This window comes from Sciurus vulgaris (genome assembly GCF_902686455.1).
Source record: "Sciurus vulgaris genome assembly, chromosome: 17".
NCBI lineage: Eukaryota > Metazoa > Chordata > Mammalia > Rodentia > Sciuridae > Sciurus > Sciurus vulgaris.
The window spans coordinates 10,457,306-10,471,434 of record NC_136478.1 but is presented as its reverse complement, the minus strand read 5'-3'; the positions used below and the strand labels follow the sequence as shown (position 1 = coordinate 10,471,434).

General features: G+C 38.6%; 1 protein-coding gene across 1 annotated transcript in view; it reads left to right on the top strand.

Moving 5' to 3' along the window:
- CNTNAP4 (contactin associated protein family member 4) overlaps positions 1-14,129 on the top strand; it is a 246,845-nt gene that overhangs the window by 122,516 nt on the left and 110,200 nt on the right. Inside the window, exon 4 of the mRNA XM_079118280.1 lies at positions 13,741-13,888. Within this exon, the coding sequence (XP_078974406.1) occupies positions 13,741-13,888 (148 nt within the window). The remainder of the gene's footprint in view (positions 1-13,740; positions 13,889-14,129) is intronic.

Sequence of the window (14,129 nt, the reverse complement as noted above, 5' to 3'; positions counted from 1 at the left end):
TTCATAGTTAGCTTGATTATTTTCACTTAATTTTTTTAGAGTGAAATACAACACATATCAAGAAAAAGATGAAAACACTTCTGTATGCAATTGATTGAATTATCAAAGAACCAATATGTGAAGGTCACAGGCCAAGAGTACTGCAGGTCTCCAACCCTTGGATCCTGCCCTCTCTGTGCATCCTCCCTCCCCCTCCCCCGAAATAGTCACTGCCATGACCTCACATGCTGTAGATTTGTTTTGCCTGTTTTGAATTAGACACAAAGGAATCCAACAATATCAACCTTTTTACACCTGGCTTCTTGGGATAACATTAGACCTGTGAAATGCACCCATGTTGTTGTGTACAGGTTCACTGATTTGTTTTTATTGCTTCAGAATATTTCATTGTAGAATATATTCCAGTTATTTATCTATTGTACAACCGGACATGCAAATGGGACTTTTATGGATATTACTTTAGGAATGTTCATGGGCATGTCTTTTGGTACCTGGAAAACCGCCTGCTTTTCTGTTGGGCACGTTCTTTGCAGAGGAATTGCCAACTCTTGAAATATATGTATGTTTAACTTCAGTAGAAAATGTGAAATAATTTTTATGGAGACTGTATTCATTTACACTCTCAAGAGCAGTGTGCCAAAATTCTGTTTGCTCCACGTTCTTTTTGAAAATAAACTGGATTATTTTTGGTGCAGGGACTTGAAGACAGGCCTCACAGAGGCTTAGGGCTATGCTTAACCACTGAGCTACACCCGCAGCCCCAACTTGACAATCCTGGCAACACTTGATATTGTTTTCCTTTGTTTTAACTTTTATAATTTCTCTTGTTTAGTTTTAGCTATCTTGATCTGTGCAGAACTCTTACACTGGTTTTAATCTGAAATATCCCATGACTAATAAGATTGGAAACCATTTCAAGATATGGTACCTACATAGACATTTTTTTTTGTCTTTTTCTTATGGTTCTCCCTGTATTTTGGATACTGAAAAACAGGTCTGGCATTCTGTGGCTTCTCCTACAACATCTTTAGATGAACAGAAATTCTTAGAATATTCTAATTTATAAAATTCCTGTTATGGCTAGGGCTTTTGTGCCATATTTAAGAAATCTTTGTGATCCTCAAAGTAGTGAATATATTCAGTTACATTGTCAGCTAGTAACTATTTATTGTTTTGCCTTTCACATTTATGTCTAGAATCTTCCTCGAATTCATTTCTGATGTGATTTAAGGTAGCATATGACCTTTTAAAAATTCTCTTTTTTCCAGTGTGGATATCCAATTGACCCATCACCATATATTAAAAATAGTTACTGTCTCCCCAACACTGTTCTGTGTTGCAAACATTGTAAAAAATTCCACTGTCCATATATGCTGAATCTGTTTGGGGTTTCTCTGTTCAGTTCTAATGATCCATTTTAGTAATCTTTTGTCATTATGGCATTTTCTTATTCCTTATAATATTATAAGACTTGGTATACAGTTTTGAAAAATCCCACAAATTTGCTTTTGGTTTTTGGTAGTGGGGATTGAACCCAAGGGTGCTTTACCACTGAGCTACAACCCCAGTCCTTTTTATATTTTATTCTGCTTTGTTTTGGTACTGGGAATTGAAGCCAGGGTTACTTAACTTCAAAGCTACATCCCTGGCTATTTAAAAAAAAAATTTTTTTTTAAATTTGAGACAGGGTCTTGCCATGTTGCTTAGAGCCTTCCTAAATTGCTGAGGTTGGCCTTGAATTGTGATTCTCCTGCCTCAGTCTCCCAAGCTGCTGGGATTACAGGCATGTGCCACTGTGTCTGGTTTTATATTTTATTTTGAGATGGGATCTTGTTAAATTGCTGAGAGTATTGCTAGGTTGCTGAGGTTGGCCTCAAACTTGCCATCCTCCTACCTTAGCCTCCCGAGTCACTGGGACTACAAACATGTGCCACCATGCTTGGCTACAAATTTGTTTTTATTCATTAATATCTTGGTGATTCCTGTCCCTTTATATTTCTACATAAAAATATATACTGGTTTATAAATTTGTATATCTAAATTTAAATACATCCCCTTCTACTTTGATTTTGATTGATTGAATCTAAATATTAGTTTGAAGATTATTAACTTCTCTTCAATATTGAATCTTCTACTTTCTAAATTATTCTCAATGATATTTTATAATTTTCTAGGTCCTGAACATATTTCATTAGTTTTCTTCTATGGGTAAATAATGTGGTTTGATGCTAATGTAAATAATGTCATTTAAAAAATTCAACTCTATGTATAGACTTTCATTCAGCAGACTTAACAAGTGCACTGTATAGGTTATTCAAAATTTTCTATATACACTATTGTACAAACTATGGATAATGGTAGTGCTATTTATTCCTGTTCAATCTAGATTAGCTGCTAAATACTTTTCTTGCCTAATTCCACAAAATGGTGTATTCACTACATGTTGAATGAAAGAGTTCATACAGGACATACTTGTCTCATTTCTGAACTTAAAGCAGCTCTCAGCATTTCCAATTACTTCTGATGATTGTTGTAAGGTTTTTGTATAGACCCTTTACAGAGTTGGAAATTCTCTGCTTGCCTGAGAAATTATGTGTGGATAGTAGATTTTGTCAAACACTTTCTGCATCTGTTGAGAAGCTGGTATTTTCTTTAATGTGATTAATTACATGAAATGATTTTTAAATGTTAATCCTTACATTCTTTGAAGAAACTGATTAAGGCATAATTCACTATCTTTTTTCTGTATTTTTGTATTCTAAAATCACTTTGCAATGATTTAAAGATTGTTGGATCTATGTTCATGAGTGAGTTTGGCTTTTATTTTTCTTCTTGAAAAATCTTGTCAGATTTTGTTATCAAGGTTATCCTGACATCACAGAACAAGTTGGAATGCATTCTCTATTTTTCGATTTTTCTCCCCACCACCCCAGACTTGGGCTTCTTTGAAAATGTTCTCTTTGTTTTTGGTTTTCTATAGGTTGAATATGCTTTGACTCAGTGTAGTTCGTAGTTTGGTTTTTAACTTGAATGATATTATCTGAGCTTCCTGGATCTATAGCTTGGCATATGTCATTAATTTTGGAGCATTATTGACCATTATAACTTCAAATATTTCTTCTGCTTACTTTTCTCATTCTCCACTGGTATTCCAATTATGTGTGTTTTCCAACTTTTCTAATTGTCCTGATTCTTAGATAGTCTCTTTTATTCATATTTTTCTTTTTGCATTATACTTTGAGAAGTTGCATCTTCTCATCAACTACACTGATGTTCCCGTTGTCCATGCTGAGTTTATTGATGTGTCCATCAAAGGCATTCTTTACTTCTGCTATGGTGTTTTTATTTCTAACATTCCCCTTTGATCCTCTGAGTTTTCATCTTTTTGTTTACATTACCCATCTGTTCTTGCATGTTGACCCCTTTTTTCTGTTAGAACTCTCAACATATGAATCAGTTGTTTTAAACTCATAGTGATAATTCCAACATCTGTAGTATATATGAGTCTGGTTTTGATGATGGTTTTGTCTTTTCAGACTGTTTTTTCTTCCTTTTTGTCATGTTTTTTTTTTTTTTTTTTTTTGCATTGGACATGTTGTCTTCAGTAAGGTCCTTAGTGTGAGGTTTTATATTAACCTGACTAGGAATTAGAATATATTTAATGTTTGCTGCAGGGGTTAGGTGTCAGATACATGGCTTCAGATTCATCTAGTGCTCTTGTTTTTGTTTCTGTCTTCAGAGACAGTCTGTGTTTTTCAGCTCTTTCTGGTGGTACCTGCTAATATCATCATGGGGGTCTTATTGGTGTGGTGGTATAATGTGAGGGAGGGTTAGCAGCTGCACTATTCCTACTAAGCATTGGTGTTTTGGGGGGCCTTTATCTCAGAACTGTGACCTTTCCAAGTGTTGTCCAGTATGTGTTCCTCTACCCCTTCCCCCATTTTGGCTCCTGAGTTTCCAGGCTATTTCTTGGAGTCCTGACTGCTGTTGACTCCTTCTCCCTTGGATGAGACAGAAGGGGTTGGGAGACTGGGGAGGGAGGGGTATCCTCCCCTAACTGGGACAGGTTCTGGAAAAGTCTTTTCCCTGGGACAGTAGGCTTTGGTTATGGAGGATACTCTGGGCACATTTCACACTGATTTACTGAAAACAGCCGCTTCCTAGCCCGGGTTGCTTCAAGCGTCTCGTGCCGCTTCTTGCTCTTTCGGCCCGACCAGCGGGACAAAAGACACGTACTCTTCCGAAGTTCATGAAGCAGCTTCCTGTTTATTCAAATAACACACCCTCAATATATAAGCAGTCTCACGCATAAGCAATTGTAACCAGATATGTCCATCCAATCCTGTTAAAGGTCAAGCGATCACTCGCTCAAGCATACATGTAAAGTATATCTGTCCACGCGCTAGGCGGCTGAACTGATTATCATACAGCCAATTGTAAACGCTTCCCGCCTTTCTCCAGGCATAATCAGGACGCTGTTTGCTCTCTGCCAGTCACCATCTTTAGATGCACGTGGCGTAACCCTGGGCCCCGGGTTTCGCCCGCCACACTGATTACTTGTGCCTTCTCTCTGATTGACCAGGAGAAGATCTTTCCCTAATCCTCACAGAAAACATGGAAGTGTTCCAAGAGGCAAAGCCCACAGAAATGTTAGGGCTTCTCTAAGGTGTGATTGTGAGGACTTTCTCACTCTTCTGTTAGCCTCTAGCAGTTCACTGAAATTTCCACATATGATTCTTTATTCGCCAGTGTCTTCTGTTCCAGATAGGCAGATCTTGGCTCAGGTTCTTGGTCTGATCTCATCCCTCCAGATTTCAGGGTGGTGGTTTGTCATGTGTATTAATCAGGTTGGGGCACAATAACAAAATGCTATAGACTGGGTAGATTAAATAACAGGCATTTATTTCTCATGGTTCTGGAATTTGGGAAGTGCAAGATCAAGGTACTGGCTGGTTTGGTTACTCATTAGGGCATTCTTTTTGGCTTGAAGTATCTGCTTTTCTGACAGTCTCCTTAATGGTATGGAGAGAAAAAAAGAGGTCAGGTGTCTCTTCTTGTTCTTAGAAGGGTGCTAATTCTCTTAGGGGGGGCATCCTCACCATGCATCTAAATCTAGTTATCTCTCAAAGTCTCCATGTACAAGCGCCATCTCATATGAATTTTGAGAGGATATAATTCATTCCATAGTACCATGAAACCTCAGTTCTCTGAGGGATCTAAGGAAAGTTATTCTGCTCTGTCTAGTTTTTCTTGAAATTGAATAGAGTGATATGTGTGTGTGTGCACGTATATGTGACACACGTGTGCGTCAATGTGCACGTATACACATATGTCTATATAGAGTCAAGACAAGTTTCCCTTTGAGAACAGTTTTTTTCCTGAAGTTTTATTGTTTTGTGTTGAACATTATATAAGAGAGGTTAAACAGATAACTTGAGGCCTAGAGGAATGCCTTTCTATAAGAGTTTACTTTGATTATTTCTGCAGGCAACAAGGAGCATTGAATTGCACTGACCATCTTGCTACAAGTTCATAGACTGAGAAGATGCAGAGCTGACCTCTGTTCTGTGAGGGCTCACGCGTCTCTGCCTTACCCTCTATCTAAATTGCGGGTCCTCTGAGCTCTGACTTAAAATGTAGAAATGGACAAGGGATCATCCTTCAGGGATCGGGACCAGGGTTTGCTCTCTAATCTAGTGAGGTGGCCGGGCTTCTGTTTGTCCTCTCCAGGAATCCTCGAGTCATCTCTACAGAGAAAAACCCTTGAATGGTGGGAGCACCTCTTTGGGTTTTCTTCTTCGATCAGATCATGGACATTTCGGATTCCATTGTCTTTTTAGCTCCCTCCCCGTTTTTCACTCCTGCAGGGGGTTCGTCCAGATGTTTCCAGTCTAGCACTACCATAATAGTAGCTAACTGTTATTTTCCATCTCAATAAAGATTTCGCCTTCCACACATTTTTCCCTGTAATACCCTAACATAAATGTCATCTTTATGACCTGTATGTGTATCTCCTTATAACAATTTATTGCTGTATTTCAACAATAGTTAGGGACCACAGCCAAGTTTGTACCTTTCACAAGCTTTTCCTCTGCTTGCCATTTGATCTTTCTGTCTTGAAAATTCAAACCTTTCTATTTTAAAAGGAATTTTACAACCTTGTGTCTCCATAGATTCCAATACAATGACTGGTTCTCCTCACTGAACTGTTGCTAATCATGCCCCAGGAGGGTGAGGTAGCTCAGTGGGAGAGGGCTAACTAGCATACCCCAGGCCCTGGGTCCCATCCTCAGCAATGAAAACAAAAGATGGTTCTTCAAATAAGTATTTTAAAGATGTTGAATATTTTCTGAAGGGTGATAGAAATTGATTTTATATTAACAGAATTCTACTCTCTATAGTTTTGAAAATTTAGTTTTAAATTTAGATTTTGTGATGATCAAAACATTTTAAGTTGATTGACCTCATTGCAATTTCTGTATTTCAACAAAACAGGTACATTCACACTTAAGATGGCGTCATCTCTTAGAGATATGGTTTCGTGTCTTGTTCAACATATGTTTAAAGTTATTCTTATCTAGGTTTATGTTTGCAGATTACCCATTTTTTTAGGACTTAGTTTTTCTTTACTTTCCCTTTGCCCTTTTCCATGCTAGATAACCTCTGGGGAGACACACTTAGCAAAGATTTATAACTGACATCATACAATGAAGAAGTGTTTTCAGTTTGACAGCATGTTGCTGTGATTTACTTCATATCTGTATGTTAGCTATGTCAAAATGAGTCATATTTGGGAGCAGGTCATGGGTAGGTCACATGGAGGTCTCGAGACTTGTCATCATAACTGAGACCAGTTATGACAGGAATATTTTCATGTTTGCCTGTTTGTTGTGTTAAATTTCTACTGAGGCTGCTGTTTTTGCTGGAGTTGGACCAGCTTATATGTAATTGTGGTCTTCTATGTAAGTGTGTGTAACTGATCCCATGTTTCTGATTTATTGTAGAGATGTTTTAGATCTTCTCATAAATTGCCATGTGTGTATCTTCTTTTATACATCTTAGCAAAAATGCATAAAAATACCATTTATACATACATTTATTATTTATATTATATGTTTATATAATGTATAAAATACATTTGTATACAAAATTTTATAAAAAAGTAAAAAAGGTACCCAAATACATGAGTTGTTCAATTAACATCTGAAAAAGAAATTAGTGCAATTGTACCTTTTCATAAACTTTAGAATCACTTAGGAAATACTTAAAATCCTGTGAGAAACTTTAATGCATTAGCTTCATGAATTATCTTGAACAGAATACATTTCTAAATCATCTATGGCCATCTCATTGAGTTTCAAAATTATCAAGTCTAAAGGAAAAGAAAAAATACAATGAAGGCTTTTTGATTTTTATCATGTCTGACATATCACCTTAATTTTACTTCTAGATGTTTCACATATTTGATGATATGACACATTCTCTTACATTCTGCACCTATTAGGAAGTTGCTATTCCTATGCAAGAGACTTATTGATTACTGAATATTTTTGTCTTTTATTTTTATCCTACTCTAGTAATTTTGAGAAAATGTAAAGCTTAATAGAATAATCTTTTGCCTGTAAAAGTCAGCTGGTAGAACTGAGTCCCTGTTCGGCAATAATCTAAGTTGTATTATTCTCAAATGTGTAAAAGATTTTTAATATAAAATATGAGAAAAAGGAGAAGAGCCTCAGATAACATATCACATTTCCTCGGTTAGGTTGTTTTCTTTCATGTTCTGTTGGAGTGAGGCCTGTCGATGACTTAGCTAAATTATGGGCTTTGGAATCAGAAAAGCCTGGAATTAAATTCTTGCTCTGCCACTTTCTAGCTGAGTGACTTCAGGCACATAACCTCTATAATTTTCATTTTCTTCAGTTGTAAAGTGGGTACGAAAATAACCACTTCACAGGATTGTTGCAAATATTCAAGCTCTGTAATACATTTCAGCTGCATCTGACGCTGAGCCACAAACTTTCATGTTGAAGATATTTAAATTGATAACCTAGGATACATTTGCTGCGTATATAGTCGGCACGTGTACCTTCTTCCAAACTTTGGAATCCTAAATTCCAAGGCAGTGTTATTAAGGGGTGGGGTCTTTTAGGAAGACATTAGGTCCAGAGAGACTCCTGGGAATGGAATCACCACCTTTATAAAATAGGCCCACGGGAGCCCCTTTGCCCCCTCCACCAATGTGTGGAGACCACAAGATGGCAGCTTTCTTTAAACCAGGAAACGGTTCCCCACAAGACACCAAATCTGCCAGAATCTTGAGCTCAGACTTCTCAGCCTTCAGATCTAGAACTATAAGAAATAAATTTCTGTTTTATAAGCTACTCAGATAGTGGTATTTTGTTATAGCATTGTAAATGGGCATTACTTACTTCTCCTTGGAGGTTAACCCTAGCGAACTCTTCTAAAATATTTTCCTTTTTTGAATAGATTTGATGTAAAATAGGGAGGGTGAAAGAACAGGATTTATCTGCAAACCAGAAGAATGTTTAAAAAAGGAGCCAAAGACTAAGACATAAAATTAACTTGGTGTGTATTAGAAATGTAGATTGCAGCCCCCCCGCCGTCCCCCTCCTGCAGATATGACCTGTGAGGTGAGGGACCCTGAAATCTAAAAAGTATTTTTAGATACTAAAAAGTATTTTAGATTTAGCATTTCTAAAAAGTAACTTAATTATTTCTGGCTTACACTACAATTCAGAATCCTTGAAAGAATACATAAATGTTCATGCAATAAAATCTTCTAAAGAGAGAGAGCTGGGATGTCACCCAGTGGTAGTATGTATGAGACCCTGGCTTCAATCTCTAGCACCACATGGGTGCACACAAAGAGAAGGAAACATTTGAATTCATGTATTTCTTTATGAAACAACAAATTGAGGAAAGTCTGGGTAGGCAAAGGAGATACACTTGAAACCTGGAAGCATGCTTCCGACTTCCATTTATAAAGTAATGTAGTGTCAATCCCATGCCTCATTCACACACATTCTGAAAAATTTCCCCTTACATATTGAAATCCCAGTCTTGACTATCTTAAGTACTTAAAATTTCCAAAAATTGGAGCAAAATAATGCAAATATTATCAATTTAATTTAACAAATAATAATGATTTTTTTCAAATGACATTGACCTTCAAAGGTTATTGAAGGTAGCCAGATGGATGCTAACTGATGCTTCTCCCTGTTGTACCACTGTATATCCTTCCTATGTCTGTGTATATATTTATTTTACTAATTATTATAAAATTAATACTTGTCCATTTAAAAACTCAGATTTGACTGAAATGTGCTTTAAGTCTCATATCCTCAACTTCACAAAAGTTTAGTATAACTTAAAAATTTTCAACATGCCAATAAAGATGCTTTCGTTACTTATACAAAATATGTATTTTATTTGGGCACAAAGGCACATTCCTGTAATCCCAGCAACTTGGGAGCCTGAGGCAGGAGGATCACAAGTTCAAAGCCAACCTTGGCAACTTAACAAGACCCTGCCTCAAAATAAAAAAAAAAAAAAAAATGGCTGATGTGGGTCAGTGGTTAGGCACCTCTGGGTTCAATACCCAGTGCCAACAAACAAACAAACAAACAAACAAAAAAACCCAAAAAAACCTAAATACATATTTTATAGCTCTTCATGTTTTCAAAATTCATTTAGCTCATAAATCAATCAGGTCTTACAAAGCCAAAGTCACCATTCATAGACCTCCCGTTCTACTTAGGTGCCTATTATCACTGTTACTCTGCATCTTTTCCCTTAATATCTTAAGATGCTGAAATCATGTCAGTGACATCTATCTAAATCTATGAACTTAACATTCATTTTGGAAAAAAAAAGTGAGATCTTTTGGAGTGTTAGCTAATTAATCATCCAGCTGTAACTTGGCAAGGATTGATAATTAGGATTTGTCTTAGGCAACCAGAAGCAGGAGGGAACTGAAATCAAATGTATAAAAGGGTCTTATTAGATAGCATGTTGCTGTGGATTCGAACTGGATGTCTACAGACCAGGTTCTCAACCTGGCTGCCATTACCTTGATATGGAGAGCTTTTGGAGACATGGACACACACACACACACACACACACACACACACACACACATACAACAACAACAGTCAAAAATGATGGTCATGGTGTGAACACTGGACATTGTATTGGGTTGTCCAAGTTTGGGGAACAGTGCCCCACAGCAAAGAAAAGAAAAATTAGAATAAATGAACATGGAATTTTTAAGGCAAACATTCATGATTTCCACAGAATTGAAGACCATGGTGTTACGGAGGTAGGAGTGGGAGTACAATGTGGAAGAGTGAATCTTTCTTTCCAAACCCTCAGTCAAAGATATTGACCAGTAGAACAAGACAACTTCCTAGAAAGGGCTGATTAGCAGAGTCCAAGTATCTTTGGAATTTAACAGTGTTCTATTTATTATGTTCTGGGAAACAATATGCTGTGCAAAACAACAACAAAATCAATAACAATCATAAAATGGGGGGAGGTGTCGTCATTTCTGTGACTAAATATGCTTGAGACATGCTGGATGATTGTCCCCGTCATGGGCAGTCCAGGGCACATTTCACATCACTGGGTGGCATGCTTGGAGAGGCCCCGTGATTGGGAAACCTTTTGAACTTCGTTTTAAGCCCAGTTTTTCCCAAACATAAACATCCAACTAATACGAAGAACCACTTTAAACCAAGCAGCATTCTCAGTAATACAGATGGAAGGACATAGAGTTCCTGCTTTATTAAGCGTGCCTCCTAGGAGAAAATAACAAATAAGAGAAGACCTCCCCGCAGGGAAGGAAACGGAGAAAATGCAACAAGGAGATCTGACATGGGGTGCCAGGTGCCCTGCTTCAGAGCTGGGATGGCAAAGAGCCTGTCCCAGGTGGTCAGATTTTAGGTAAGACTTGAAATGATGGGAAGAGCTGGTTGTGCAAGGATCTGGGGAACCTTTCAGACAGAGCCAACTGCTGGTGCACAGGTCCTAACAGGATTGAGCTGGGCTTGCTCAGGGAGGTTCAGTGGGGCTAAATCACAATGGAGGTGTTATGTTTGGAAAGAGCTTGAATTTTGTCCAGAAGGTAAAGAAAGCAGTGGGGTAGCATCATTTAATTTACCTTTATAAATCCTACTGGCTGTTCATAGGGGAAGAACTTTGGGGTATGGGTGTTGGTAGGGAACAGAAGAACAAAAAAGATAAAGAAGAGGCCTTGGAGGTATTTCTGGTGAGATGATACTTTGTGGAACTGGGTGGTCATACCTGAGATGGAGAGAGATGCCCAGATTTTTTATAATTTGGAGGTATCATCAAAGATGTGCCTATGGTGTATAAGCCTTAAATCTGAGTGTGTGGGGGCACTTAGGGGCAGACAGGAGGTAGAGAATTGATCGCTAAAGGAAATCAAATTGGTTATGAAACACCCAACTTATTTTTAATGTTGTAGAAAATATTTTGATACATGCTAGTAAAGCGATGTTTGTGAAATAAAGAAGTAGACCAAGGAGCAGACTCTTGGGTCTTGGTGCTCCTGAAGTCCTTGCCTCTGCCTTGGGCAATGCACATGAGGTAGCCGTTGGGGGTCTTCATATGTAGTAGCATTAGTCCTGGTCATTCCTACACATGAGGTTAAGGTTTTAAAAAGAAAGCAGGAGAGAAAGAACGAAGAGGAGAGGATTGAAGGAGGCAGAGGAGAGGAGAAAAAAACATGGAATGTCTGTGGTGGAGAATGGCTCCTGCTTCCAGCCGACTTCGCCCGCTGTGAAGTCCTACAGTGTGCCTTGTGGGAGGAACAACAGTGGCTTCGAGCTGGGTGCTGTGGGAGGTAAGGTGCGCAGGTGAGCTGTGTGGCAGGTGGGGTATCCTGATCTGTAATGTAGCTCCTGCTCGTTCTCTGTGGTGGTTTTGTGAGGTAGGTAGTCAGCCATGAGCAGGTGAGTAGGGCAGGAAAATAAAGGGCGATGACATTGAGGGAGGATGTCAAGCTTATATATCAAAGTGAGCCCAGAAGTGATAGGACTGGGAATCATGAGAAACCTTATCAAAGCAGACAAACACGGGGAAAACGGGAACTGGCATGACAAACCTCCCCTAGCCAGAGTTAATTATAACCCCTTAAGAATCTCTTGTGACCAGGTCATCATGACCCACACATAGCAATCACAAAGCGGGGTATGGAAGAATAAGGCAAGAACAAATGGACCCCAAACTCTAAAAAACCCAGACTCTGGGAAAGATACACCGTTCTCCTTGGAGGTGGTCACTCAGTTCTATACTGCGCATGCTCATTCTCCACCACGTTTAATGAACTCCTGCCTGTCACTCCGTACAAACTCCCTTGAAATCTCCTGTGAACTCACAGGGACCAGTCGCTGTAGACTTCTTGGTTGCTTCTGCTCTGTGGGACTGGCTCACTATAGTCTTGCCAACATCAGAGGTATTCTTCACCTTTCTGAACTTCGGTTTCCTCATCTGCAATTTGTGCTGGCTTAGCATCCTTCTAGAGTTCTCTCGAGTTTTTGAATTCTAGAGTCTGTAGGTCTAATCAAGTCTTTACAAATTCTTACTCTCTCCAGTTTCCCTTAACAATTTTGAATGTGTATAACTGGTAGTGTGTTGATAAAGCTTGGCCACCTGTTATCAGTGTGTGGTTCCTACCTGGATGTTGGGATGATGCTTTTGTTTATGTTAATGAGTGGGATGAGAAAGTGCAAACCTAAAACACAAAATAACTCCACCCATTCATCAACCTTGCGAGTGACTTTGCTGAATCACTTGATGATTTTCAATCCTGGAAGAATGTTTTTTCCAAAGTTTTTTTTTTTGTGTGCTGTTGTGTTAGCTGCCAGGGACAAAACCAAGCTTTTAGATTTAATCTGCAACTTACAGAAGTTTTTATTGAGACATCATAGTTGTAAGCTGGTTCATGGGAGTATGTTAGTCAGCTTTTGGTCACTCTGACCAAAATATCCCACAAGAACAACTTAGAGGAGGAAAAGTTTATTTTGACTCATGGTTTCAGAGGTTTGGTCCACAGTTGGCTGACTCCTTTGCTCTGACCCTGAGACGAGGTAGAATATCATGCCAGAAGAGTGGGTAGAGGAAAGCTGCTCAGGTTATGGCAGTCAGGAAACAGAGAGAGAGAGGGGGTGGTGGAGGGGAGAGAGAGAGAGAGAGAGAGAGAGAGAGAGAGAGAGAGAGAGAGAGAGAGGGAGAGAGAAAGCGCAAAGTGCAAGATGTAATCCCTAAGTGTATGCCCCTGGTGAATTCCTTCCACCAGCCACACACTACCTGCCTACAGTTACCAGCTAGTATTCCATTCACATAATGGATTAATCCACTGCTCAGCTTACAGCTCTCATAGTGTAATCATTTGGCCTCTGAACATTCCTGTATTGTCTCACAGAAGCCTTTTAGAGAGATGCCTTACAGCTAAACCATAACAATGGATATGGTGAAATTTAAACTACTCTTAATAAAGAGAAAAATTGGAGGCATGGTAAATTCTGTGGATGAAGAGATATTATAGCAGAACTTTTCATGTGATTTTCTTAAAGAAGGTAGCACTTTTCATAGTGAGAAAAGCAAATTCTACATTGTTCTTAGACATTACAGGTGACAAAGTGAAATGGACATCCAGCAGAGAGAAACATTGATTTCCCTCTTTCCCTCTTATTCTAGGGGTTTTCAGGAAATGCAAATGCAGACAGCGTGGTGTACTACAGACTCCAGCCTTCCATCAAAGCTAGGTTTCTGCGCTTCATCCCCCTAGAATGGAACCCCAAGGGCAGAATTGGAATGCGGATCGAGGTGTTTGGATGTGCATACCGTAAGTATTTGTTTATCCAACATGCTGAAATAGATATCAAAGGGGACGTTTTAAAACCCAAGCTGCAAACTCAAATTGACTTCTTAGGTATGTAAAGAGATATAAAGACAGGAAAGACTTTTTTTTGTGGAAAGCCTTTTTCATGTCAATATTGACTTTAGTGTTCAACTTCACCACTTTAATTCAGGGACCAAAACATTTTACAGATAGACAAAAACACATATTTGTATATATATGTGAG